Source organism: Tauraco erythrolophus, chromosome 25, assembly GCF_009769465.1.
Source record: "Tauraco erythrolophus isolate bTauEry1 chromosome 25, bTauEry1.pri, whole genome shotgun sequence".
NCBI classification, from domain to species: domain Eukaryota; kingdom Metazoa; phylum Chordata; class Aves; order Musophagiformes; family Musophagidae; genus Tauraco; species Tauraco erythrolophus.
Window position 1 is genome coordinate 1970181 of NC_141489.1, and position 25143 is coordinate 1995323.

Sequence of the window (25143 nt, forward strand, 5' to 3'; positions counted from 1 at the left end):
TCTGAGTTAGTTTGTCCTGTGTTAGCCATCTTCTGTGGGGTTGGCTTTCCTTGGAGTATCCGGTACTAGCCCTTGGATTCACCGAGTATCAGACTAGATGGACTGTTGTTACGATGTGGGTAAGCCTATGAAGTAATGCATTTAAATTTCTTGAGCCTCTCTTATCGCTGACTAGGCTTGGAATTTGATTTTGTGTACACAGTGACTAAGGAACTATTTCTTCCGTGAGCCTAGGTAGAACAGCTTGAGACGGAAGATCTGCTTCCCTTTACTCGTGTTGCATGGATACCAGCTCCTTTATGGCAGAGCGGTGTCTCTTTCAGCTATGACACTTCACAGCTCACTATTTTACTATTTATTTCTTGCTTGTAATAAATGGATTCACATTCAGATGCTTGAGTGATGAGCTGGTGTGCACGTGCAGAGCACTCCACTGATTTTGCGAGATGGAGGAGCTCTTGATTCATGGAAACCAGTTGCCATCACAAAGTGGTCCAGTTGGTTTCTGCTGTGTGTTCATGCATGGATAGCTAGAGTGATGGGCACAGGTGTTAATGGGGCTTTTTAAGGTTATAATAGTGGAAAAACAAGAAAGGAATACAAGTCCTTATGCTTTAAGGACCTTACTCTCTGGGGTAGGAGGCAGTTCTGTTGTGCATATGTTCAACTCCAGTTGGCTGTTACAGAAATTCCTGCTCCTTTATTTAAAGAACTGGCATTGTCTACTGCTAGAAGTTCTATCGTGGACTAGCAGGACTACCAGCTCGATCCAGTGTGATGATTCTAGTGGTTTCAGCCATAAGTTTCTAAATAATTCCTAGTTTAATTCCCAAATATTTTACCCCTTTGTAATTAATTGATATTTCATTTGAATTCCTCTGTATTCAAGCTCTTGCATCCAAACAGAAAGCTGGCACAGCGAGGCAGTTTATTACTACACTGGGAGCTGGCCACTTGTGAAATAAAGCGAAGTGTGTGTAGCCAAGAGCTGGCAGAAGGAAAGCTTTCAGGAAAATGTAAAGGCGAGTTTCTTGGCAGATGTTTTTAACCCGAGAAGTTCTTACAGTGGCGTCAGTTTAGAAGGCAGTGCTGTAGGTTGTGTTTCTCATCATCTCTGAGACGCACGTTTGTGATCAGAGGCTCTTCTGTAGTCCCTGTAGGTCATCTCCAGAAGGAAGCTTGCAGGCTCTATCTATTTTTACTGGTTTTGGATTCCCAGGCGTGTACAAGGGCCCTATTGTCAAGCTTACATACCAATTTTAACAGGCAGTTCATTCCCTTAAATAATTTACATTGGTGATAAGCTGGCCTAGATGGCCTGACCACGGTTCGAGTATGCGTGTTCCAAAACAAAGGAGAGCGCTCAGAATGTCTTTTTCTTTTGTTCTGTTCTGAAGCACTAAACTTTGTTTCAAACACTTGATGATGGAGGGGTTTTGAGATTAAAGGGGAGGTGGGAGTGCCTACCTGAGGGAGCAAGGGAAAACCATTTCTTCCTGATGCTCATAAAATTTCTCTTCCAGGTGAAACAGGCAACCAACCAAATTGTGATGAACTGTGCTGACATCGACATTATTACAGCTTCCTATGCGCCAGAAGGAGATGAAGGTAGGATTACTTGTTTTGCTGGAGTTTTTACGTGTTAATCCGTTTAACTTCTGATGTGAGGTGCTGTTGCCAACAGTTAACAACTTTGATTGCAAAATTAGGTAATAGTTTGATAAGCTAACCTACGCCTAGAAGCACAGAACTAATTATCTAACCTTCATTCTCTTATCACTGCCGTTTGCATTGTGTGAAGGAATAGTTGCCTCAGGCTTCCCCAATCAACGTTCTGCTCTGTCATGCCCGAGTGTCGTAGGCAAGAGGATGTCTGACTGTTTTGACATGATTATTTATCTTTATACCGGAGATCTGCGTAAGAGCATGATCTGTACCTGTGGACTTCAATATTGACAGAATCTGTGACAAGGGCTTAGATAAGGAATGCATCAATAATGGCCTGCGGTGGGAAATGCTACTGGGAAGGATTTGGAAAAGTACAGGAGACACTTAATTGACATTTAGGAGTATGTTCTGAGTGTAGGGCAAACAGAAAAAGGTGATTGTGTGGAGGAAACAGTGGTTGGGGTCCAGTTCAGTGAAAGGCTGAAAGTTACTGGAGAAACTGCAGCAGCAGGACCTGTTTGTAACACGCAGTTGTAGTAGTTGACATCCCTGGTTACATTTCAAGGAGATTTAGCAGGCACAAAAAAAAAAAAAATTAGCAACTGAAGCATGAAGTGATTAAGGTGTGGAAAATAAGCTCCTTGAAAGAGAGTGATGGTCCAACGGTGTGCAGAGCTTTGATTTTCCTGTGGAGCCTTTGCTCTTTATACCCAGTATCTGTTTGGTCCACTGTGTACGGCTGTTTGTGAGTCCTTCAGAGGACAAAGAGCTCTGCAGAGCTTCCGTAGGAAAAATGCCACCATGATGTCACGAAGCACTTTGCCAAAACCATGATTGTGAAGTAAAGGAGCGATCTCCATGATGGGCAGGAGAAAGGTGTTCCTTTCATTAGGTTTAAACTTCTCCAGTATGCTTATGCAACAGCTGAAAGGAATGGGAGAGAAGGGCTGTGCTCGAACACCTAAAGAAGAAAGGAAATCTGAATTTTCTGGACTGGATTTGGTAGGGACAATTTCAATTCTTGTTGTAGTGGCGTTATCCTGTGGCTAACAGGTTTGTCTGTGCAAGTGGATGTCTGCAATGAGTCTTTGCGTTTCAACTGGCTCGACTTTTGATTTTAATGCAGTATTAAGGAAAGCAGAGCAGCGAGTGGGGTTGGGATGGATGGGGAGCTCCGTCCTAAGGAAGCAGCGTTCGGTGGGTGTTGTGGAAAAGCAGAGCCCGCTGCGGGAAGCGCGGCGGCAGAGAAGGTATGACCCAAAAGTTTGGAGTCTGGCCACCGAGTTTTGATAGTGAGAGCAGAGAGTGCTGTTCCCTACGTGCTCGACTGGGGCCCGGGCTGTACCCTGGTGCTCCATTCGTGCATCCCATCAGCTAGAGATCACCGAGCGCTCCTGGAGCTGCTTCTTGTACCGAGTAACGATAACGAGAGGGGCAGTAATAGCAGAGTGGGCATGGAGTCTGCTCCACCCACTGCCTTCCCTAGGCCCAAACCACCTATTAATTTTTTATTTTATTGTTGAGGAAATGAAAATAAGTGGAAAAGGTACCTAGGACTAAAGTCTCTTTCCAGTCAAATCAGGAAAAATACATAAAATAGACATCTCTCTATTTTAATGCATTATCTTTGTTGGTTTTGACTGATTTCCCTCTTATAGGGGTCTGTTTTTCCGTTCTGTAACAGTAATATACTCCTTGTAACTTCAAAGTTAGTAGTAGAGTTTAATGGAGACTTAAACCCAAGTACACTGGAAGTGAGTTTCTGTGGCTTAAATTTCTTCATTCTGTTTTTTCAAATAGCCTTGAACGTGGCGCTCTGGCCACACAGGAGTATGAGTACAGCACTGTGCTGTAGGCACTCACCTCGCTGTTGTGTCATACGTACTTGAGGTGCAGTTTTGTCACATGTTTACTATTATTATACTCAGGCTTCATGAGGTTAAAACGTCTCTTTCAGTTTGGTAAACTGCCGACAAGTATAATGGCTTTGGAAGGAAAATTGCATGAAATTGGCAGACTGTTTGCTGGCACCTGTTGATACAGATCAAGTCAGTCTTACTAATGCTTCTATTGTGCACAGCTTTGGGATGGTAATTGTATAACTGGTCTCAAAACCAGTATGAAATATAGGCCACGGAACGACCAGAAATACTGGCCAGATCGTTTAGATTTAGTTGCTCAGGTTACAGATCATTTAGATTTAGTTACTCAGGTTAGCCTTGCACCAGTTGCCTATATGGGTGTTTGAAAATAAGTGGGAAGTTGGTGATGTTTCCTCCTTTAAAGGCTCTAGGGAAGAATCATTACCTCTTTTAGTTCTGTACCTCAGTGGGGAAGAATTTGTCTCCGCTTGTCTGTAAATGTGAGACAAAAGATAACTGGTCACTTATCTTCTTTCAAGTGTGGTTCTGCTCCGAAAAGTAGCTGTGTGAAGAAGAGAGCTTCTTGTCCAACAGCTACCTTTCCCTTGTTTGTGGAAGCGATCTGTTGGCTTCTGTGCAGAACAGTTTATTCTTTTCTTCATAATTCTCGTTAATTTTGAGTTTATGCTGCACTGTGGCTTGTGCAACGATCGAAATCTGAGCTAGAACTGTGGGCTGTTTGCCCTCTCCTGTTCACCGCTGTAGAGATGGATGCAGCCGAGGGTAGAGCTTAGTCTTTGGAATTTTAATGCAAATTTGCAGGGAAATCAGGTTATTGCCCAATATTTGAGAGGAAGCTGAGGGAGGATCTCTGAAGTTTTAAAGTCAAAGTAAAAAAATTTGCTGCATAATCCACAATTGAGCGACAGTGAATAATAAACCAAGATTGGTGATTCAGTACTTTGAAGCAGAAAGATTCTCTGTTTCGTCATAAAACGAGGGATTGCAACGGGAGGCTGTGGGTTTGCCTTTGGGCCAGGTGTGCTGGGATGGAACAAAGCCACTCCAAAGACTGAGTTTTCCGTCACTGAAGTTCCGGCTGGCTCCTCCCACTAATCATAATGAGCAATTGTTCTTGTTTTTTCCAGGAGCTGGTTTTTAGCAGTTGTAGTGGAACAAAAGATCACTGGTTGCTTATGGAGAGCTGAGCAGTGTGACCCAGCTGTGTCTAAGCTGTATCCCTTGGCCTGGGAGCACCCTTGCACGGTGATGGAAGGTGCTCTGAACCCATGCCGCTGTGGAAAGGGGCAGTGACTCTTGTCCTCCTCCCTCCCTTCCGTTGGCATTCGTGTTTGTGCTGTTGTGCAGCCACGGGGATCAGGAAACTGCACTGGTTGAAAACTGCCTCTACAAGGGGGGATAAAAAAAAAAAAAAAAAGTGGTTTGGAAACAGATGATCTTCCTGATCCTGATGATTGTGTGTGAATGCCAGTGGAAGGAAGAGAATGGGAATATGCAGCTGGGGCCAGGTGGGAAAATGAGACTACTGTCTCTGCCTGTAGCAGACTAGATTTGTTGTGAAACCTTTCTTTGTTGTAGAAAAGCTCGTCTTCTTCCTTTCTTCTGGAGAGGACTCGATGTGACAGAATTTTTAGCGGTAGGTTTTTTGAGGAGGCCTGAGCTGCGTTGGCACAGGCAGTTTGGGAATATCTGATTTGCAAGAATACTTCTGACTCATTCAAAGGATTTTACAACCACCCGTTTGAAACACGTGAGAAGATGTGAAAGGGCTGGAGAGCGTTATCGTTCCGGGGAATTGCGTCCGCGTAGTTCCGTGGCTCATGCGGGAAGGAGGGCGGTGTATGCCGTGTCAACACGGAGGTGGTTTTTTTAAGCCAAGGTGTTTAATTTGCAGGTAGAGTGGGGAGAGTACACACACTGCACTGGGGCGTGCAAGTTCATTAAGCTGCCATACCTGAGAGTGATGGAATCCCAGAATGGTTTGGGCTGGAAGGGACCTCAAAGACCATCCAGTGCCAACCCCCCTGCCATGGGCAGGGACACCTTCCACTACACCAGGTTGCCCAAAGCTCCATCCAACCTGGCCTTGGACACTTCCAGGGATGAGGCAGCCACGCTTCTCTGGGCAACTGGTCCAGTGCCTCACCACCTTCTGAGGGAAGAATTTCTTCCTCAGATCCCATCGAAATCTCCCCTCTTTCAGTTCAAAGCTATCGCCCTGTGTCCTATCACTACACGCCCTTGTCCAAAGCCCCTCTCCAGCTTTCCTGTAGCCCCTTTAGGCACTGGAAGGTGCTGGAAGGTCTCCCCGGAGCCTTCTCTTCTCCAGGCTGAACAGCCCCAACTCTCTCAGCCTGTCTCCACAGCAGAGGTGCTCCAGCCCTGGATCATCTCCATGGCCTCCTCTGGACCTGCTCCAGCCGCTCCGTGTCCTTCTTGTGTCGGGGACCCCAGAGCTGAACACAGTATTCCAGGTGGGGTCTCAGAGAGCAGAGCAGAGGGGCAGAATCCCCTCCCTCGCCCTGCTGCCCACGCTGCTCTGGATGCAGCCCAGGACACGGTTGGCTTTCTGGGCTGCCTTAGTTGCCTGTGACTTCTCCATGCCACGGAATGAGGGCTACTTGAAAAAATTCCGTCTTCTGCGCTTGGCTTTGTCTTCCCTTTGAAATACGTGTGTGTTTGACATGGCTTTAAACCTTTGGCTGCGTTCCACGTCTATAAGCGCGGAGTACAGAAATCGGGATCGTTAATTGATGTATCCATCTGGTTACTGTGCAATTGCAGGAAGTACTCCGTGGAAGGACTGTCATTTATTTAAAACGCCGCTGTAAAATTTGATACGTAGCGCTCTGAGTTTGCGAGGGTGGCTAGATCCGAGTTTTTTGTGTTTTTTTTTTCCAAAGACATGGAGCACTAGCAGCTTTTTATTTTCTCATGCGACTTGGTCCGGGCTGTGTACTAATGTGCTAGTGATTAACTTGCAACCTTGCAGTGCCAAACTCTCCAAAGTTAGTCGGCTGCCAAAATTGTGTTCTCTTCAGGAGCTTTTGTGTTCAACATTGTTAGGAATCCAGACAGCCTTTTACTGCAATTACATCTTTGTTATAAGCAGTTCTCTTAAACTCTAACAAAAAGTATTGTTGATGGTTTTCTCTGGTTCCTTTGCTCTGGATTGAATTATCAGCACTGAATAGTTAGTTTAAAAAAAAAAAAAAAACAAAAAAAAGAAGAAATGGAACTTTGAATCTTTCACTTATATTCTGCTGTTTCGGAAATTGATACACAAGCAGATTCTTTGAGAATTACAAAAAATTGCTGGAGTTGAGCGTGGAAAGTCTCTTCCAGACACCAACTCCTCGATGAGTACGTGGCTGTGGAGCTGTAGATGGCTGTTGTTTGTTCCAGATGTGCTCTTGCCGCTGCTTTTAGGCGCTCATCCCAAGGCAGTTGCCATGGCGAGCGGGGCAGTGCTGGGATGTCACCAGGCTCTGGCCTCCTTTCCTGGAGATTGGCATCAGGATGTGCTGGGAGCGCACAGCATGCTCCCAGCTGGCTGCTTCCAGCCGGGTGAACCATAACTTGTTAAAACTTTGTTTCTAACCATGGGATAATTGGGATGAGACAAACTGAGGTTGGGAAGCTGTTTGAAACAAGATTGCTTTCTGCTAGGTGTTAATTCCCTTGCCCAGGCTGTTGCAGGGATAAAAAAAACAACAAACTGAAGGTCTTCACCTTCTTCTAGCACTGGTAATGTTTACCTGTGTCCTTCCTGGGGCTTTCCTCGTGCGGGTTAAAAAGGTTACGAAGCAGCAGAGCTACAAATTCCAATCCACTTAGGGAGGACTTCACATTTGAGGGAGTAGGAGGGGGAAACTTGATATTCATTGTCAATTTTTGGCAGAAGGTCCGCGTGACGCTCATTCTTCTGTGTTTCTGGGTTTCAGTAGGTTAGAGCCATGGTCCTGAAGTGGTGGTATTGTTTGTCTTTGGTATCAGATTGTTTCCATCAGAAGTTCTAAAAAGATACAAGTGGTTTGGGTTTGCTGTGGTCGTTTTCAAATGGGGGGGTAAGAGGGGAGTGTTTCTGCATTCTTGTGCAGATCTTTATCAGGCGTTTCTCAGGTTTTCACTGAGCCTCTGACCACAGGCTGACAGCTCGGCATCTGCAGGATGTCCAGCAGCAGGATCCCTCCCAGGCAGGAGCAGATGCATTTCGGACAAGTGTTCAGCCCATCCTTCCCTCTGAGCGAGCTCGCCGACGTGCTGTCGCAGAACAGCAGGTTTGTTGTCTGTGGGACCCCAAAGACAGCCAGGGTCAAAATTCCTTGGACCTCAACGAATGTAGAGGTTCAATCAGCTCCACTCTCCATCGCTTGGAAGCCTCTTTTGGACTAGCGTGTTGTCCATCAGCGTTGTTCCCCTGGATATCTTCTCTCCAGCTCTCTTACAACGAACACCTCCTTTTCTGCCTCAGTGTCCCACAGTTAGAAGAAGAAAAGCTGGACCTTCACTTCTCGTTGATCCTTTCCCAGCACTTGCTGGCGTTGTGATGTCCTTGGCGTGTATTGCGTTTAAATAGTCTGTCTCATCCCTCTTAGAGTTGATTTTAAAAATCTTGGAACTCCCCAGGACAGACTAATGCGCTAAAGTTCTTCTGCTTGATCCTGTAAAGAAATTTTTTTTGGTGGAATTTGTTTCTGTACTGTTGTTTGGGGATTTGAATTTGTTTGCTAAAATTATTTTATTTGAAGTGTTTCTGTGTTCTGTACCCGAGCATGGTGGTTAACTCTGATTAAATGCTGAGCAGAGCACTGTGAAACCAGTGGTTAGGACTAATGCATTCGTGCAGTTTCTGCATTTATGTTCTCTGTGAGCAGAGCTTGGTTAACTCTGACTTAAAGCTGAAATCACACTGTTCCAGAATAAATAGCACTTTAAATTTTATTAAAATAAAAACATGTTTCCGGTTACTTTTGTCACATATGGAACAACTTAGCTGAGCATCTCGTGAGTGCGCTTAGACTGCCTCTGAAATCGAATACCTGGATTCTTCTAGCGGTACTTGAGTGTGTAGGACAGGTCATTCCGTGAATTAAATTGTTGTTCCAAGCAAGCCTTGTCATTCAGAATTCCATGGAATGAAGAAGTTGGTAGAGTGGTGTTTTTTCTTTTAGGATGTTTACCTCTATGTATCACAGCACTTTCCAGTATTCTTTTTTTTTTTTTTTTGTCCTTTTTCTTTGACAGCTCACAATGAGTATCTACTTCAGCAGATACCTGAAGCTATTTACTGAATCTTTCTTCCCAGGTCTGTTTTGAAAACCCAAAGAGGTTGCTAGGTGCTTGCTAGCATTTCAGTACCCATGGGATGTTTGCATTTTGATTTGAGTGATGCAAGTGGGATGGGACAGGGATGCTGTTACTTTAAATTGCTCTTTGCACTTCCCATATCTTTAAAAACTGTACTGTACTGCCAAATGTTTGCTATATTTATAAATCTAGAGTTATACCCCTATGTCTGCACAGAAAGATGCATCGTTGTGTCCAGGCTCACCAAGTTCAGCAGTGCAAGATGCTGATGTTTGGTGGAAAGTGTTGCTCAGTTTGTTTTGGTGCAGATTTGCGTTCCTTAAAGACAGCTGGTGGTTGTGGTTGAGCGTAGAGTGACACAGGTAGCAGAACTTGCAAAGTGAGGTCCTACATAGCTATTTTAGATTTTTTTTTGGTTGAAGGGGCATAGATATATCACCTTGGATGCAGTGAGTGGGACTTGATGAATTAGGAAGGAAGCAATACCAGGTGCTCTGTCTGGGCCCTGCTAACTCTAAGCTGCAGGACAGTTTAATTCCTGTGTACCAATTCCCTGCCCCATCTATCCAGCTTGGCCTCATAGTTTGGATGTTTGCATCTACGAATAGATCCAACGCTGTGTAAATCTGGTTGGTTTTGGATGCCCTTGCTGAGTGGTATATAAACTCCAAGGTAGATCCTTAGTTCCGAAAACAATTTTTAAATAAAATCAACACTGTGTTTTCCTTTGTGGTTAAACCCAAACAAAAGCAGCTTGCTGTGGATATTAGCGTCTTTTCAAAGTGAGATCCACAAATTACTTAAACGATAAGCATCCTGTTTGGAATAATTAGTAAGAATCCTGCTGCGCTGATGTAAGCTTTAAATACTGAGTGTGAGTTTGTGCCATGTTTTACCATTTGCCAGGATTGCAGCAGTTGCTACCAGCATCCCTGGTGTTGCACAGGGCACGGTTCTTGCTGCAAGTTTACAGTTTAGCAGTGCAGCTTTCAGGACTGGGCACAGCAGAAGACTTCCCCGCTGTGCATGAGTGCAGTGCTCTGGATGGGATGTGGCAGAGGTGGGAGGAGCACGGAGGTGATGCTTTGAGTCTGTGGCTGCATAGCCTGATGTAAAGTCTGTCAGACTTCCCAGTACAAGAAGGACATGGAGCTGCTGGAGCAGGTCCAGAGGAGGCCATGAAGATGATCCGAGGGCTGGAGCACCTCTGCTATGGAGACAGGCTGGGAGAGTTGGGGCTGTTCAGCCTGGAGAAAGAAGGCTCCAGGGAGATCTTCTAGCAGCCTCCCAGTACTGAAAGGGGCTACAGGAAAGCTGGAGAGGGGCTTTTTACAAGGGTGTGTAGTGACAGGACACGGGGCAATGGATTTAAACTGAAAGAGGGGAGATTTGTTGGGATCTAGGAAGAAATTCTTCCCTCAGAGGTGGTGAGGCACTGGACCAGGTTGCCCAGAGAAGCTGTGGCTGCCCCATCCCTGGCATGTTCAAGGCCAGGCTGGATGGGCTTTGAGCCACCTGGTGTAGTGGAATGTCCCTGCCCATGGCAGGGGGTTGGAACTGGCTGATCTTTGAGGTCCCTTCCAACCCAAACCATTCCATGATTCTGTGATTCTATAAATAGGGTAGATTTAGTTGTCTGAAGCAAGATAACATAGCGTGGCACTCTGACAATGGGTGGTTCTCTATGGTTGCTTGCGTTTGTACCATTCTGGGTTTTTTTGAAATCTTCATTGATTTGTTCAACTGCAGCATGTTGGATTCAGCTGATTCAGTTCATTTTAAATGCTCATGAGTTACAAAAACATCTCTGGGTCTTACTTGGAACAAAGTAGTCTTTTTTTTTTCCTGTTTCAGAGGTACATGCCACAGGGTTCAACTATCAAACGAGGATGAAAAGGTTACTCTCTCATTTCCCAGTACTCTTCAGAAAGGTAAGAGCTATTTTCAGGCTTTCTGCTTGCTTCAACTCTGTGTTTAAGACGTTTGCACTTGCAAAAGCTGGAGTAGGACAGCTCTGTCCTCCCTGATTTCTGACTGTGAGGTAGTCTGTTGGTCACCCCTTTTACCTGTACTCTGTGATGTTTGCTTCCAACACCTGAAGTGACTCTAATTATTTACCTGCTGTTGGGAGTTAGGCTCAGAAGCTGTTTATGTTGGTCTGTTTTCCTCTTGCTGAGGATGAGCTATTCTGAGTTGCTGCAGTATTTTCCTAGGCGTGAATGTGCTGATTCTTTTGAAACTGCCACAGTTTTTTGCTCTGAGTTTGTCGATTGAAAGTCAGCTCCTCAGTTTGAATAAAGCAGTTTTATTTCATCTTGACAAGTACAAATATAAAGATTGTGGTGATAAAACTTTAGTGTTTCATTCTGTGGGATATTGGCATGCTGCCTCTCTGATCAAGATCAGCTTTCCCCTTTTGCACTGGGACATGGAGGCAGAATAAATCCTGAGACTAATTGTTTTACCAGCTTGAACGCAGCCAGTGCTCCATCTTTGGTGGTAGATGTCACAGGAGGCTGTTATTACTTAGCAGCCATCCTATATTTTTGCAAACTTTCCTCAAAGGTAGGATGGTGGGATGGGACTTCTCGAATGGCTTAAGGCAGGTCTCTTCTGGTTTTGCGTTGTGTTTGGAAGATGAGGGTGAGTACTGCAGCAGCCTTTGTGGCCTGGCTTTGCCTGCCTTGCTCTGCTGGAGTTTTTTTGTGTAAGGAGAGTGAAGGGTTTGAGGGAGGCTGGCAAAAAAGTGATGGGTGGAGACGAGTTGAAGGGACGTCTTATTTCCGAAGGGCAGTGGGCCAGCCGAGCCGCCTGGCTTGGAGGTCCAGAGCAAATAAAACGTTCTGTTTGGCACGTGCAAATAACAGTGTCCCATCTGCTTCTGTTACAGGGACAGGGACGCTAAAGATAGACTTTGTAGGGGAGCTGAATGATAAAATGAAAGGTTTTTACCGAAGTAAATACACAACCCCTACTGGAGACACACGCTATGCTGCTGTCACTCAGTTTGAGGTACGAGCTATACTTCTGTTTTCAGAGAATGTCCTTCTTGACCTGGGATTTGTTCTTAGGAGAAGCAAAGACCTGAGTTTTCCTAGCTGTAGCTATACCCTCTGGGTAAATTTGAACAATCCATATTTATTTGCTTCTTGCTCTGAGTGTGCATGGGTAATACTAAAAGGAGCCTCTACGTTGCGGCTTGAAGGTCAGTAAATTCTGCACCTGGCAAATTCCCCAGCCAGGGATGATGCTAATGTGTGATGCATCCTGTAGGTACAATAGCTGCAGTGTTTAAGAGCAGCTGTTTATTTAGATGTGGTCCATATCTCTGTATAACTTTCCTTTATGAAGTGTATTTTTTTTTTAAGATATGAAGTATATTAATTTTTTTAATAGGACATTCTGCCTTTATCTCAGTGTCTTAATGACATCCAAAATGTGAGCCAGATTCTGTCTCAAGTATTATGTAAGCCCTGAACATAATGACAGAATTTTATGTCATATTGTAATTTCGTAGTCATTTGCCTGGTTACATAAAACCATGGAGTACGTACCTCGCACAAATAGAACATTTTTTGGGTGCAGTCTACTGACAGAATATAAATAGGTGGTCTTGTGTGTATGGTCTGTGAACGCCTGGGTGCCCTCTCTGCTTTCACATGACTGAGCTTTGCTCCTGTCATGACTCTGCTAAATTTTGCTCAGACTGTAGGATTCCATCAGAGCACAGAGTGCTTTTCAGCTGCATTTTTTTTTTTTTTTTTAAAAAAAAAAAGGTGAAATAAGTTACCCCAGTAAGAATAAAACGCTCTACACACAGAGGTCAGGAAGTGTCATGAAGAGACTCCACACTAGTGACTAGCCATCATTCACCCAACTTCTTGCCTGTAAGTTTTTATGTGTATTTTATTGCCACAATCTTTTGTGATTTATTTGTTTAATGCTCTTATTTCCTTCAGGCTACTGATGCTCGCAGAGCTTTCCCTTGCTGGGATGAGCCTGCTATTAAGGCAACGTTTGATATTTCTTTGGTGGTTCCTAAAGACAGAGTAGCTTTGTCAAATATGGTAGTTCTTGATGTGCAAGTAAACAGTGTTTTAAATAAAATTGTAATATGCCAGCTGATTATTTGATGGTTAATAGGGTGCTCTGGTGACAGACAGAATTAGAATTAGGGCTGTCTTGCTTACTTACAGCTCTAAATTGAGAGAACTTTTTAAAAGATAGCATTGGTGATGTCAGATGCACAAACCCTAAACAGGTTGTACAAACCACAGTGGTGCATGTTTGATTTTTTTTTTTTAAAAAAAAAAGGAAAAAGTCTTAGCTTATGTCATTGCCACGTACTCCTTGATTAAGAGTGACTGAGGAAAAAAAAAAAAGTGCCTTTTTGTGTTTATATAGCTGTTATAGCTACATGAGCAGACATAGCACTTGAGATAAATAAGCATATTTTCTGCCCTGAGAATTTCTGACCAGACCTGGGTACAGTGTGCGAGTAGAAGTACCTCCTGTCACAAATCCAGTGGGCATTTCCAGGTTGCTGCTTTAAACACAGCACAAGTATTTCTAGAAGTTGCTGCTGGAGAGTTTGCAAATCAGTTAAAAAAACAGACTCTTTTTTTTTTTTTCCAAGTAGTTAACTTTCGTAATTCCTGTAAAGTCTACGCCTTGCACACGGACCACGTGGTTGTGGTTTTGTTTCAGGAGTTGAAGTGAAAGCCTGATGCCTTTTCGTGGTGTGGTGGGTGATGATCTTTCTGGAGGGCAGCAGCTGATAGCTCAGGTGTTCCGCTGCCTTTGCAGCAACGGAATATAATAATATATATATTATTATATAATCATATCTATTATAAAAGTGCACTTCCCTCTATAATGAGGCACTTTTACTTAGGCAGGGCCTTACATTGTGGTCTGCACTTCGAAATCATCAAATAAGTCCTTTCATTTTAAGCGTGTGACTCACAATGATGAAACAGTCAAGCACATTGTGTAACACAGTTCACTTCCACGAAACTCAACTTCTCTTTCACGCTGCAAGAACGTCATCGACCGGAAGCCGTACCCAGACGACGAGAAACCTGGTGGAAGTGAAGTTTGCTCGCACCCCTACCATGTCGACGTACCCTCGTCGCGTTCGTGGTGGGCGAGTACGACTTCGTGGAGGCCAGGTCCCTCGACGGCGTCTTGGTGCGTGTTTACACCCCCGTTGGCAAAGCGGAGCAAGGAAAGTTTGCGCTGGAGGTAAGTGGGTCCAGGACGTCGCTATTCATAGATTCATAGATTTCTAGGGTTGGAAAGACCTTAGAGATCATCGAGTCCAACCATCCCTAATCCCCATTAAACCATATCCTCAAGTAGATCATCCACCCTATTCTTAAACACATCCAGGATGGGGACTCAATCACCTCCCTGGGCAGCCTATTCCAGTGGCTGACAACCCTTTCAGAGAAGAATACTTCCTAACATCCAACCTGAATCTCCCCTGACTAAGCTTATGCCCATTTCCTCTTGTTCTATCACCCATCACTAACGTAAAGAGCCCTTCCCCCACCTCCCCACCATCTTTTCTCGAGTATCTATAGGCTGTAATCAGGTCTCCCCTCAGCCTCCTCTTCTCCAGCTAAACAGCCCCAACTCCCTCAGCCGCTCCCCATAAGTTTTATTTCCAGCCCCTTGACCAGTTTAGTTGCCCTTCTTTGACTCGCTCCAGGAGCTCAATATCTCTCTTAAAGCGAGGGGCCCAAGACTGGACACAATATTCCAGGTGCGGCCTCACCAGTGCCGAGTACAGGGGCAGGATCACTTCCCTGCTCCTGCTGGTCAGACTGTTCTTGATACACGCCAGTATCCCATTGGCCTTTTTGGCCACCTGGGCACACTGCTGGCTCATATCAAGCCGGTAGTCAACCAACACCCCCAGGTCCTTCTCCGCCAGGCAGCTCTCCAGCCACTCTTCCCCGAGCCTATAGCGATGCTTGGGGTTTTATACCCCAAGTGAAGGACTCTGCACTTGGCCTTATTAAGCTCATGCTCATTATTGCCGTGGTGGTCTCCGAAGGGTGGGCGTAGCGCTCATGTTAGGTCACCTGAACTCGTGGGAAGCCCCTGAGGGTCTTTTTTTTTGGCTTTAATGGCTCAGAGAGACCGTGCTTGATGTTAAAACTGCACTCCAGTCGTGGGCAAATAATGGTGGAAACATGTGGTTCAGTTCAGTTCTGACTTGGTGATGTAGACTTTGGTCCAAAGATGAGGAGGAGTACTGAAGGGTAGGCTACAGCCCTGGGAGAAAAAGGGGATGGGAGTCTTCCAAACCATTGTGCTCTGGAAGCTGGGAATGGGGCTTCTGGAAGAAATCTTGTGTATGCTGCTTTCTTAGGCTAGTTTCAGTCATAAATTCTCGAGTTTTACTCATCATTCCAAGTTAACGTAACACTTCTCTTATTCCTTACAGGTTGCTGCTAAAACTCTGCCTTTTTATAAGGACTACTTCAATGTTCCTTACCCTCTTCCTAAATTGATCTCATAGCTATTGCAGACTTTGCTGCTGGTAAAGTAACTCACTTTATTGATGAACTGTATTTTATTTGAATTTTAAACATTAGGAAGAGGTGTGTATCCATATCAATAAACCTTTGTATTTATTTTATAAAGGTGCCATGGAGAACTGGGGCCTTGTTACTTATAGGTATGCTGTTAAAATCCTGTCTTTCCCCCTCTTTGTTCACTAATTCTTGGAAGTAACTGGATTAGTTTTAGGGAGCTGTAATTATTGGGGTGTCATCCCAATAAGACTGAGTAAATACCTTCAACTCTTGCTTCGGTTTGGATAATTTTGGCTTCTGCAGCAGCGTGCATTGTTGTACAAATCTCAGGAAGGCAAGAATGAGTTATTACAACTACTGTCCAAGGGTGTGAGATTTTTTTGTGTGTCTGGCAGCACTGCCTGTTCTGCAAGAGAACTTTCTTGGCTGCTTTTTCCTGTAAAGTTACGTACTTACTGACACAGCTGGAAGAGCTTTTTATTTTATGTTGTAGGCAAGTTGGTAAATTTAGCAACCACAGTATAACCATGTGGATATGAGTAAATCAAAAGTATTAACTTGCCTTCCTTTTCAGTTGGTTTTTTTTTTTTTATCATCTGATCAAGCTTTTGTACTTTTGCTTGATATTATTACATTATCTGTGTTCACTGTTAGAATGATTTTCCTTCATTTTGTACAACATTGATCTTGTAAGCTTTCGACTTCAAATCCCAAAAAGGCTTTAATTTCTTCTGCTAAACTTTTAATTTGGCCTTAAAAATCTGAAATGGAAATTCGAGCCCAGGTTTAAAATCTACTAGTCTGCTTATTGCAGTTCTGATGAAATCTGATATTTTACTCCCTGTGGAAAAAAAACATTTGTCCTGGACGAGTAGGATTTTTGGAAGCCTTTCTTAATTGTGCTGTTAATTTCCACCCCCCCGCCCCCTTACCCACAGTTTTGGCACGCTTGCTTTATCCCTTTGGGGACAGAAGGTTGGCACAACCCGCAGGCACCACCCATGTGTCGAGATGCACGTTTCCCCCCTTGGAGCTGCAGCACTCCAGCAGTCCCACTGTGTCCCAGTCACGACAGGGCTGGTTCTAGCAGAAGGCTGCCTGCCCGACCGAGGGAGCACTTGCGTGTGCGTGTGTGCACGTGTGCCCTGCGTGGAGATCGTGTGCATCTGCAGTGGTGAGCGTAACGCGGCTGGTTGTGTGCTTGGAAGAGCTGGAATTCCTGTGGGGATGAGGGAGGCAGGGAAGGCTTGCTGTGCATACATCGTGCAGTGCCCAGGGAGCTACGGTTGAGGTTCCTAGATTATGTAGGTGAGCTATTTTATAGATAAGGGATAAACTTTCTTCTTCCTGCCTGGGTTTTTGCACCTGTCTTCTTGCATGCTGTAAGGAATCACTGCTCCAAAGCATTCCAACAGCTGTGGAATTTACCAAAATACTTTAATGTCTAAACTGAAATAGCGTTGTGGTTTGTTTTTTCAGTTGTACTGATCACTTTTAGCTTACTTAGGTGATTTAACCTACTTTGATTGTGTTTTTTCCCTCGGCATGGACCACTGTTCAGTTATCTTTCTCTCTTAAATACAGGGAGACTGCATTGCTCATTGACCCCAAAAATTCCTGTTCTTCGTCTCGCCAGTGGGTCGCTCTGGTTGTAGGACACGAACTTGCTCATCAGTGGTTTGGAAACCTTGTGACCATGGTATCTAACACTTACAAGTTTTTAGTTTCTTTGACGTGTGTTTTATATCGGGTGTGTTCAAGTGCCCCTTAATAGCTGGCATGCTATCTTTAAAGTAAAAAAAATAAGTATTTAAATAGTATTTTATTACCACTTTCTTATTTACTAGTGTGCTCTTTAGACGTATTCCTGGATCTTTTCTGTGTGAAGTAATGTTCAGTTGTTTGGATATCGTCCTAGTTAGAGTTGAGCAAGTGTTCCACAGAAATTATTTTGGCTAGTTGGATTACTTAGAAGCAATAATCTGCTCTTTCCTTTCAGGTAGGCACGAATTTGGTAAACCAATTCACTCATCAGGCTTTCACACCAAGCAGGCATGTCAGTACCAGCTCAGCATTGCAAATTGTTCTAGTCCAGCAGCTGAAAATTGCTCAGTATAACTCAATGAATTACTTGGATATATGGGGAGCCAGCTGTCTGAGTGGTTTGATATTTAAGTCGTTTTGGTGAGAATAAAAGCATATCTGAGGCAGCAAGACTGAAATCTCTAAATAAATTCCATTTAGTGCTAAAAACTGAAAACTAAATCTGCCAGAGCTTCTGCTGTTAACAAATGGTTTCAGCTTACTCTGTTAATTAGATCTGACGTTCTTTTTCCCAAACCCTGCAAACAGATGCTTAAATCCAAATATTTCACAGGGCAGGAGGTTTCTTGTATTGTAAGAAACCCGTGTGTTTGGTAAAAAAGCGTGGCTTCTGGACCCCAGATCAGCATTGTTCTGGCTTTTAGGCTGCTTAAATGAAGTGTGAGTGGAGGGAGGTAAATATTAATTGTAACACTGAGCAAAGTTTGTCAAACTTTTCTGCAGTGCCATGCCTCTGAAAATCTTCTCAGCTGTGTCCATTCCTCTTTGTGGTAGCCCAGGTAGCTTCCATGCGAGAGGAACTCAATATTTAAATGGAAAAGTAATATATTTTTAGCTTTTAGTACAGTTCAGCAGCTGGAAGCAGGAGAGCCAGCATCATGTGATTGGACAGCACTATCGGATGCTAGCAAGTGCCTTGGGGACCATCAGTGACCCACAAACCATCCGTGGTCCTTCTGACCATTGAGAACTGCAGCAGTGAGCTTGAGAAATTATCATTTACAAGAATCTCTAAAATGTATATTGAATTAGCTTTTATTTTCCTTTTGAAGTTCTAAGTCTTCCAGAAATTTTCTTTAAGAATTTTTTCTCGCAGTATTTTATGTTGTGATGCAGCTGTGAAATACGAAGAGACATTCCAGTGTCACCTCTCAATTTCCAGAAAGTCAGCTCTTTCTCTGCTACAATCTGAGGCTCAGACAACACAGCAGAAACCCTCGATAGCACCACTGGTTTAGTTTGCCAGTACCAGATCTTACTGGCCAGCACAATATGCCAGTTCTGTGGCAGAGATAAATGAAATCAGACTGCTGCCAGGGAAGAAATAGATTTGTGAGCAATTAGGTTGCCAGTGGGATAAGAGAGAAAAACAGGGAGGTGAAAAGTTTTAGAAGTCCAGCCTAATTGTTGTATTAATCCTTTGGCACCGATCTGTGTGTATCAGAACCTTGTCTTGCAAACAGATGCAATCAGAATCAAAGAGGACTGGAGAGTCTCCACCCTAAAATAAAGCAGGGCTTATCTGTGCAGAGCTTCAGCGACAGCTTTTCTTACTGAAATGCCACCCTCCCTGGGGCAAATGTTTCATTCACAGCAGAAGCAGTAGATCTTTGTGGAACAGCTTACTGGGCTGATTCTGTGCCCTGCTCAGGTTCTTTCACTGAGTGCCCATATCATGCCATGCTCCAGAGTTAACCACCCTGTTTACATTTAAAGAACGGCTGGTAAGTGCAGTTATGGAAAAGGGTGTTTCTTCCTCAGTATCCGTAGCTTGTTTTCTTATCTCGCCTGCTTGAGTTAATATTAGAAATGAAGGGTTTTAAAATGTCAGTGTAACATTCTTATCTTAAAAAAACAAAGCCCACCTTTGCTGGTGAGAAACAACTTTTAACTGTTTACTAGATTTCAGGTTTCCACAGTCTAGGACACTGTTTCAGATTCCAGGTTTTCTCCTGTATGTAAACATACTCTTTAGCAAAAAAAACAAACCCAAAACCAAACAAAATCAGCCTCCTGCAGCTGCTGCTGTTCAGTTTGGAAAGACACCATCGTTGTGTTGCTCACAATGCTGCTGCTTTACTGAACCCTGGCCTTGCACAGCACTGATGTGCCTCCCTCATCTATAGGTAACACTCATGGCTGTTCCCTCAGCGTTCCCTCCCTAGTCTAGTCTCTGGGATTTCATTTGTACCTGATGCAGTTCTCCATGCAAAGCTTCTAAAATTTAAGATAGAGAGGAAGACAGTCACAGGGTGCTCACTACTCCTCGTGGGCTGATGACTTCTTTTGAGAGAGGAATTTGTGCTTAGAATTGTTACCTGTTTCATTAACAGCTTATCTTTGCTGCAAACTTCTTGTGGATTAAATTTATTCTTTATTCTGCCTTCTCTGTCCAGGAATGGTGGACCCATCTCTGGCTGAATGAAGGATTTGCCTCCTGGATTGAGTACCTGTGTGTAGATCACTGTTCCCAGAGTACGATATCTGGACTCAGTTTGTTTCTGCTGACTACACACGAGCTCAAGAGCTTGATGCCTTAGACAACAGTCACCCTATTGAAGTAAGTTCTGTCTTTGTGATTTTCTCCCTTTTTTTCTTGTCAGCTGTGTGTAAGCTTTTTTTTCCCTATGAAGAAAAGGGGACTTTGCAGTCATTCACTACTCAAAGGAAATCTAAGGTTGCATTGACACTTTGTGGATTTTCCTCTACTTCAAGTGAGGTTTGAGGGTCTGAAGGTGGCAGCTTCTGGAGTTTTTCTGCTCTACTGACTTGCAATGGCAAAGTTGTGATCAGAACTCATCATTATTTGTGTTTTGGTTTGGTTTCTGATCAAAGTGGGGAGTTTTCTGGCCCTTGAGCACAGCGAAGCAGCTATTGACTTATTTCAGCGCTCAAGAACGTAAACCCAAGTGCAGCCCAGCCCAGAGCCCACGCTACCAACCTTGGCTTGGCTTGTGTTGGTCTCCATCTGAGCTGCCGTGGGTGTTTCTGTGTAGTACTCCCAGAACTGTGAGTGTGATGCAGACAGTCTTGAAACTAGCAGGATCCAGCCAGGCTTGCTGCTCCGGAAACAAGGCAGTGGTTCAGAGATGAAGAGAAGGCAGCAGCAGCGAGCTCACCTACAGCAAACCTGAGACCTGTGCTAGAAGAAGACTCCCTAGTAATTCCTGGAGATCACCATGGATGAGTTTCAGATGGCTTAGGAAAGGTTTGATGTGAGAGATGCTGGGACATGACCTTGCTTTGTACAACAGGTCATTTTAGAGTGACTTCCTCATGGAGTGCGTTTCCCGAGTATGTATTGTTCGCTGTCCCAGAATTTAAAAAAATTCCACTGTTTTTTTGCTTTTAGGTAAGCATTGAACTGAAGCAAGATCCCCAAGTCTGTTTGGTTAAATACCAAAAGCTTTGTTAAAGTCTGTTTAACCTATAAACTGATCCTGACCTGGCTGTATGTGAATAAATTTGATTGACTGGGTGCAGAGATTCCACCAAGACGATTTAGTGATGGATATGCACACACTTTTTCAGCGAGAAAAGTCAGCTCCTTCAACACTAGAACAAGCAAAATCAACATCTTAATGGCAGTTGAAATTCTTCTCACTGTTAATGATCTTGTTTACCACAGGTTAGTGTTGGCCATCCATCTGAAGTCGATGAAATATTCGATGCTATTTCTTACAGCAAGGGAGCATCCGTGATCCGAATGCTGCACGACTACATTGGTGACGAGGTAAAAAGGTTGTTGTTGGAAAAGCCAAATGTAGATTGTCAAATCTTTTACAGTTAAAATACCATTTAAAAATATACTTAAATGTGTGTTCCGTAGTTTGAAAACTTTTTCTCCAATTTGTGTTTGGGCTGTATTTGAACTTAGGAGAAATAAGATAGTGGGGAAATATGGAAGTTGTTACAAATGTACATACTGATCCTAAGATTCCTTGGCTGATTCTTGAATATAAATGCAGTGCAGAGGGAGGACAGAAAGCACCTCTGTTCTGGTGCCATTACATGTTCGATTGTGTGTTCCCAGGACTTTCGGAAAGGAATGAATTTATATTTACGAAGTTCCAGGAGAAGAATGCGGCTACAGGTAACTGGTGGTTATTATATGCTTAAGAAAAGTGATTTCTGGAGACAATTTTTAGTGCTAAAGTGATAGATTCTTAAGCAGCTGTGTTTTTCCACCTGAGATAACTGAAACACAAGGAAATAATTGGCTTGTGTCCGGTTTCACACAACGTGTCCCCTGCACAGGCAGAATTCAGCATCCTCTGGGGGTTCTCTGAGTTCCAAGTCTTGTCTAACATCTCATAGCACTTTCTTCACTGAAACTTTTTGTGTGTGTCTCAGTGGAACATCATGCTCTATCAGCCAAAAACAGTCCATGTTGTTCAGTCAGCTCTTTTGGCATGATATATGAAAAACCCAAGGACAAGATTCCTCTATTTACTATTTTGAATATTTAATGCTCATTTTTATTATACTTTATCACAATGTGTATTGATTGCAATCTGTTTTTTTAGTAGTATTGCCTAACATCTGTTGCAATTCGATAAAAAACACATCCCAAAACATGAAGGGCAAACAGGAGTGATAATGCAGCCTCCCACCCACCCTCCAGTGCCCGTATAGTGTCCTTAATAGCATCCGACAGGTCACGACTCTGGGAGTCCTGAGTCAGACTTTTCTTCTGCAGAGGACCTCTGGGAAAGCCTGGAGAAAGCTAGTGGTAAACCTATTGCTGCTGTGATGAACACATGGACCAAACAAATGGGATTTCCACTCATTTATGTGGAAGCTGAACAGGTAAATACAACTGTGCGTTTTTCAGCGCTTCAGATGAAAAGTTCTGCCTTTCGCTGTGTTTTGGGAGCAAACTTCATACTATCCAATTCTTTAAAAAAATCTTTTTGATCAGGAGGGGGTGCAGTGGGTTGACTTGTTTAGTGAGAAATCTCTTTCTGAAGGGAGGGGAAGTGCAGCTCACTTGAGGAACCTGGTGCAAAGCGATACGGAGTTGTTCCACGAGCACCCTGGATCATGTGCTTGGAGTTTGCTGACGTAGCCCCTCTGCTCTTTGTGTGTGAGATGCGTGTTGGGGGAGGGAATCTCTGACTTAGCTCCCTTTGCCACGCGTTTTGCTTCCCACTCCGGTTTAATTATGCTTATTCGACAAGATTGCAGGGTGAGGGAGGATGACAGGCTGGAAGCTGAAGGCAGACACAAATTCAAACGAGAAGTAGGGCATGTATGTTTCAGCAGTAACAGTGATTAATGCATTAGAATGATTCCTGAGGTAGCTCCTTTTTCCTGGAGGAGAATACAAGTTACTCTGTTGGAGAAGGCACATGAATGTATTGTGATATACAGAAGCTGAGATTAGATGTTCTGATATTTTCCCTCTCTCATTTTCTTTGCTTTTTTTTTTTTTTTTCCCCTCAGCAAGAAGAAGACAAAGTGTTGAAGTTAGTCCAGAAGAAATTCTGTGCCAGTGGACCATATACTGGTAAGATGAGTGCTAAGAGCAGGAGTGGAGTGTTTGCTGCTTTTCACACGACGGCAGCAAGTTTGAGAGATGAAGCAGCTGCGGAGCAGGCAGTTGCTCTGCCTGGAGTCAGATGTTTAATATTTGTTAAAACCTCAGAAAATTTAAGGTCGAGTGTTCTCACATGTGTGGTTTCCATGTCCTCCTCACATGGAGAACAGCGTTCCTCTGCAGTCTGTGGTTCAGTTTTCCTTCTGAGATGCCTTTTTTCTGATGTCCAGTTTAAAACCAGTGCTGCTATCTCAGGAGCTCTGTAAGCTGCTGGTTTTACAGTAGTGCTGAAGTAAAAATGCCTCATATAGAAGCCAGCTCTATCTTAAGACAGATTCCGATCATCTTCCATTCTTATGGAAATTAAAATATTTGGCTTGAAAGGTGATACAGAGATTCTTCATTTTCAACTCTAGAATTGCTATTTTCCTTCAGATTTGTGCCTTTTTAGATTTAAATTTAAGCAGCCTTGCTTAAACTGCTGCTGAAACTTGTTTCTTGGTCTTGTGTGCATACTTTTTTTTTCTTAGGCCTTCTTTTGTTTTATTGTTTCTTCTTTTAGGGGAGGATTTCCCCACGTGGATGGTCCCCATAAGCATTTGTACAAGTGATGACCCCACCTGTGCCAAAATGCAAATATTGATGGACAAACCAGAGCTCACCTTGGTTTTGAAAGACATCAAACCAGACCAGTGGGTGAAGGTGAGTTGTCACAACGGAGAACATATTACTGGGAAGAAGTTTGTTTCTGTAATGTTCCCTTGCATTTCATTCTCTTTGCTCTCTCTTTTTAAATTTTTTTTTCTTCTCTCCCCTTGCAATCTTTTATTTCTTATGGAGGGGACTCTCTGTGCTGCTATTGAGTATTGGCTGCTCTCTGTAATGCTTGCTTAGTGCAGTCCTTTTCCTTCCAAGAGTAGTCTAGACAATATAAACTTGAACCTTTTAGGAGTCTGAGCTCGGAAAAACAGCGTGCAATTAGAGGCAGCTTTTGAGTTGAAATGTGGTGGCTTTTTTGGTATCCCATGGCAACCACAGTTTAGTTAAAGTCCGTCCTGTTATTTTTCATTAGCGTGAAGGTTTTCTACTGGCTATTGCCAGACAAGTACAAATCTGCAAGTGAAAAAATTCACTGTTGCAGTCTCCTGCAGCCACCAGTCAAACTGAATTTAAAAATTGTTAGACAGCAGCTGGCTGGGATTGTTGCTGTATGAACTATGGAGGCTGAGGAGTAACTGTTTCTAAGCTGGAGTTACACTCTGAGAGGTGACTCCGTGAAATAACACTAAGGGTTAGTCTCTTTTTTTCAAATATTAATCAAATCTTCCTATTTAACTAACATGGGCATTCCATCTGCCAGGCCTGCGTGTTCCCTTGAATCACCACGTCTGTCTGGGTCCTCCCTGGTAGTAGAGAAGGGCATGAAAGGAATGAGCTCTGAAAAGGCCCTGCCTAAACGAGGGTAAATTTTGCTATTTCTGCCTGAGAAGGCAGCAATCCAGCTCAGTCCAAGGTGAATTTGTGGGACTGCTGGCAGCAAAGGTTGCCAGTCTGTGAGGTTTTTAGTTAGTGCCATAGTCCTGAGGATGCAGTTGGACTGACCAAACTCACGGCAGCAGCAAAGGGGGTGACCTCCTGATGAGCTCAGCAATGTTTTTGGTTATGCCTGGTGCTGTTGTTCAACCAACCACAAGATTTGACCATCTGCACTAAATGCTGGTAGGTAGCAGCGTGTAGCCAGTGTAGTTCATCAAGCTTACTGGCCATGGCTTGCTTTTATGCTGGCCAGAGGTGCTTGCTCTCCTTCCCTCTCTGAAAATCGAATGGAGCAGGATGTGGGAGAGAGGTTACAAAGTTAAAATTCTGTTACCTGCAGTCTCCTGCCTTTTATCTTCTCAGTGCATTGCTTCAGTTAGGAGTTACCCCTAGAAGAGAAGTTTCTCTTTTCTCCTTGCTCCTAGTTTTAACTCCAGCCTCTATTTCTTTGTCAGCTCTCTGGCCTTCTATACCTCTTAGGGAGCATTTCTTCTTTGAAATCTCAAGTCTTTCTCCCTTACTTACGATTCGTTTTTTCTTTCTGTTTAAATGATAGTGACTGACTTCTCTGAGCTGCGATGCTTTGAGAAATTTCTAGTGGTTCAAAAATAACAAAGCATTTCCTTATTTGTTCTTCACTTTTAATTTTTTACTCTTCTGGTACATTTCAGTTAAACCTTGGAACAGTAGGGTTTTACCGTACCCAGTATAGCCCTGACATGCTGGAGAGTTTAATACCAGCGATCAAAGACCTCTCCCTACCCCCTGTGGACAGGCTTGGCCTGCAGAATGATCTCTTCTCTCTGGTAAGCAACCTGTTGCTGTTGTAATGGTGAGA

At 43.7% G+C, this 25143-nt stretch overlaps 1 protein-coding gene across 1 annotated transcript in view; it reads left to right on the top strand.

Moving 5' to 3' along the window:
* Positions 1-25143, top strand: part of NPEPPS (aminopeptidase puromycin sensitive) — a 40004-nt gene that overhangs the window by 7184 nt on the left and 7677 nt on the right. Inside the window, 21 exon segments of the mRNA XM_086626497.1 lie at positions 1524-1608; positions 10716-10739; positions 10742-10792; positions 11752-11873; positions 12821-12928; positions 13903-13938; positions 13940-13987; positions 13989-14105; positions 15316-15376; positions 15379-15411; positions 15516-15549; positions 16991-17105; positions 19627-19696; positions 19699-19790; positions 20859-20963; positions 21264-21288; positions 21291-21323; positions 21930-22039; positions 22676-22739; positions 23332-23471; positions 24977-25111. Coding sequence (XP_086482623.1) covers positions 1524-1608; positions 10716-10739; positions 10742-10792; positions 11752-11873; positions 12821-12928; positions 13903-13938; positions 13940-13987; positions 13989-14105; positions 15316-15376; positions 15379-15411; positions 15516-15549; positions 16991-17105; positions 19627-19696; positions 19699-19790; positions 20859-20963; positions 21264-21288; positions 21291-21323; positions 21930-22039; positions 22676-22739; positions 23332-23471; positions 24977-25111 — 1608 coding nt within the window.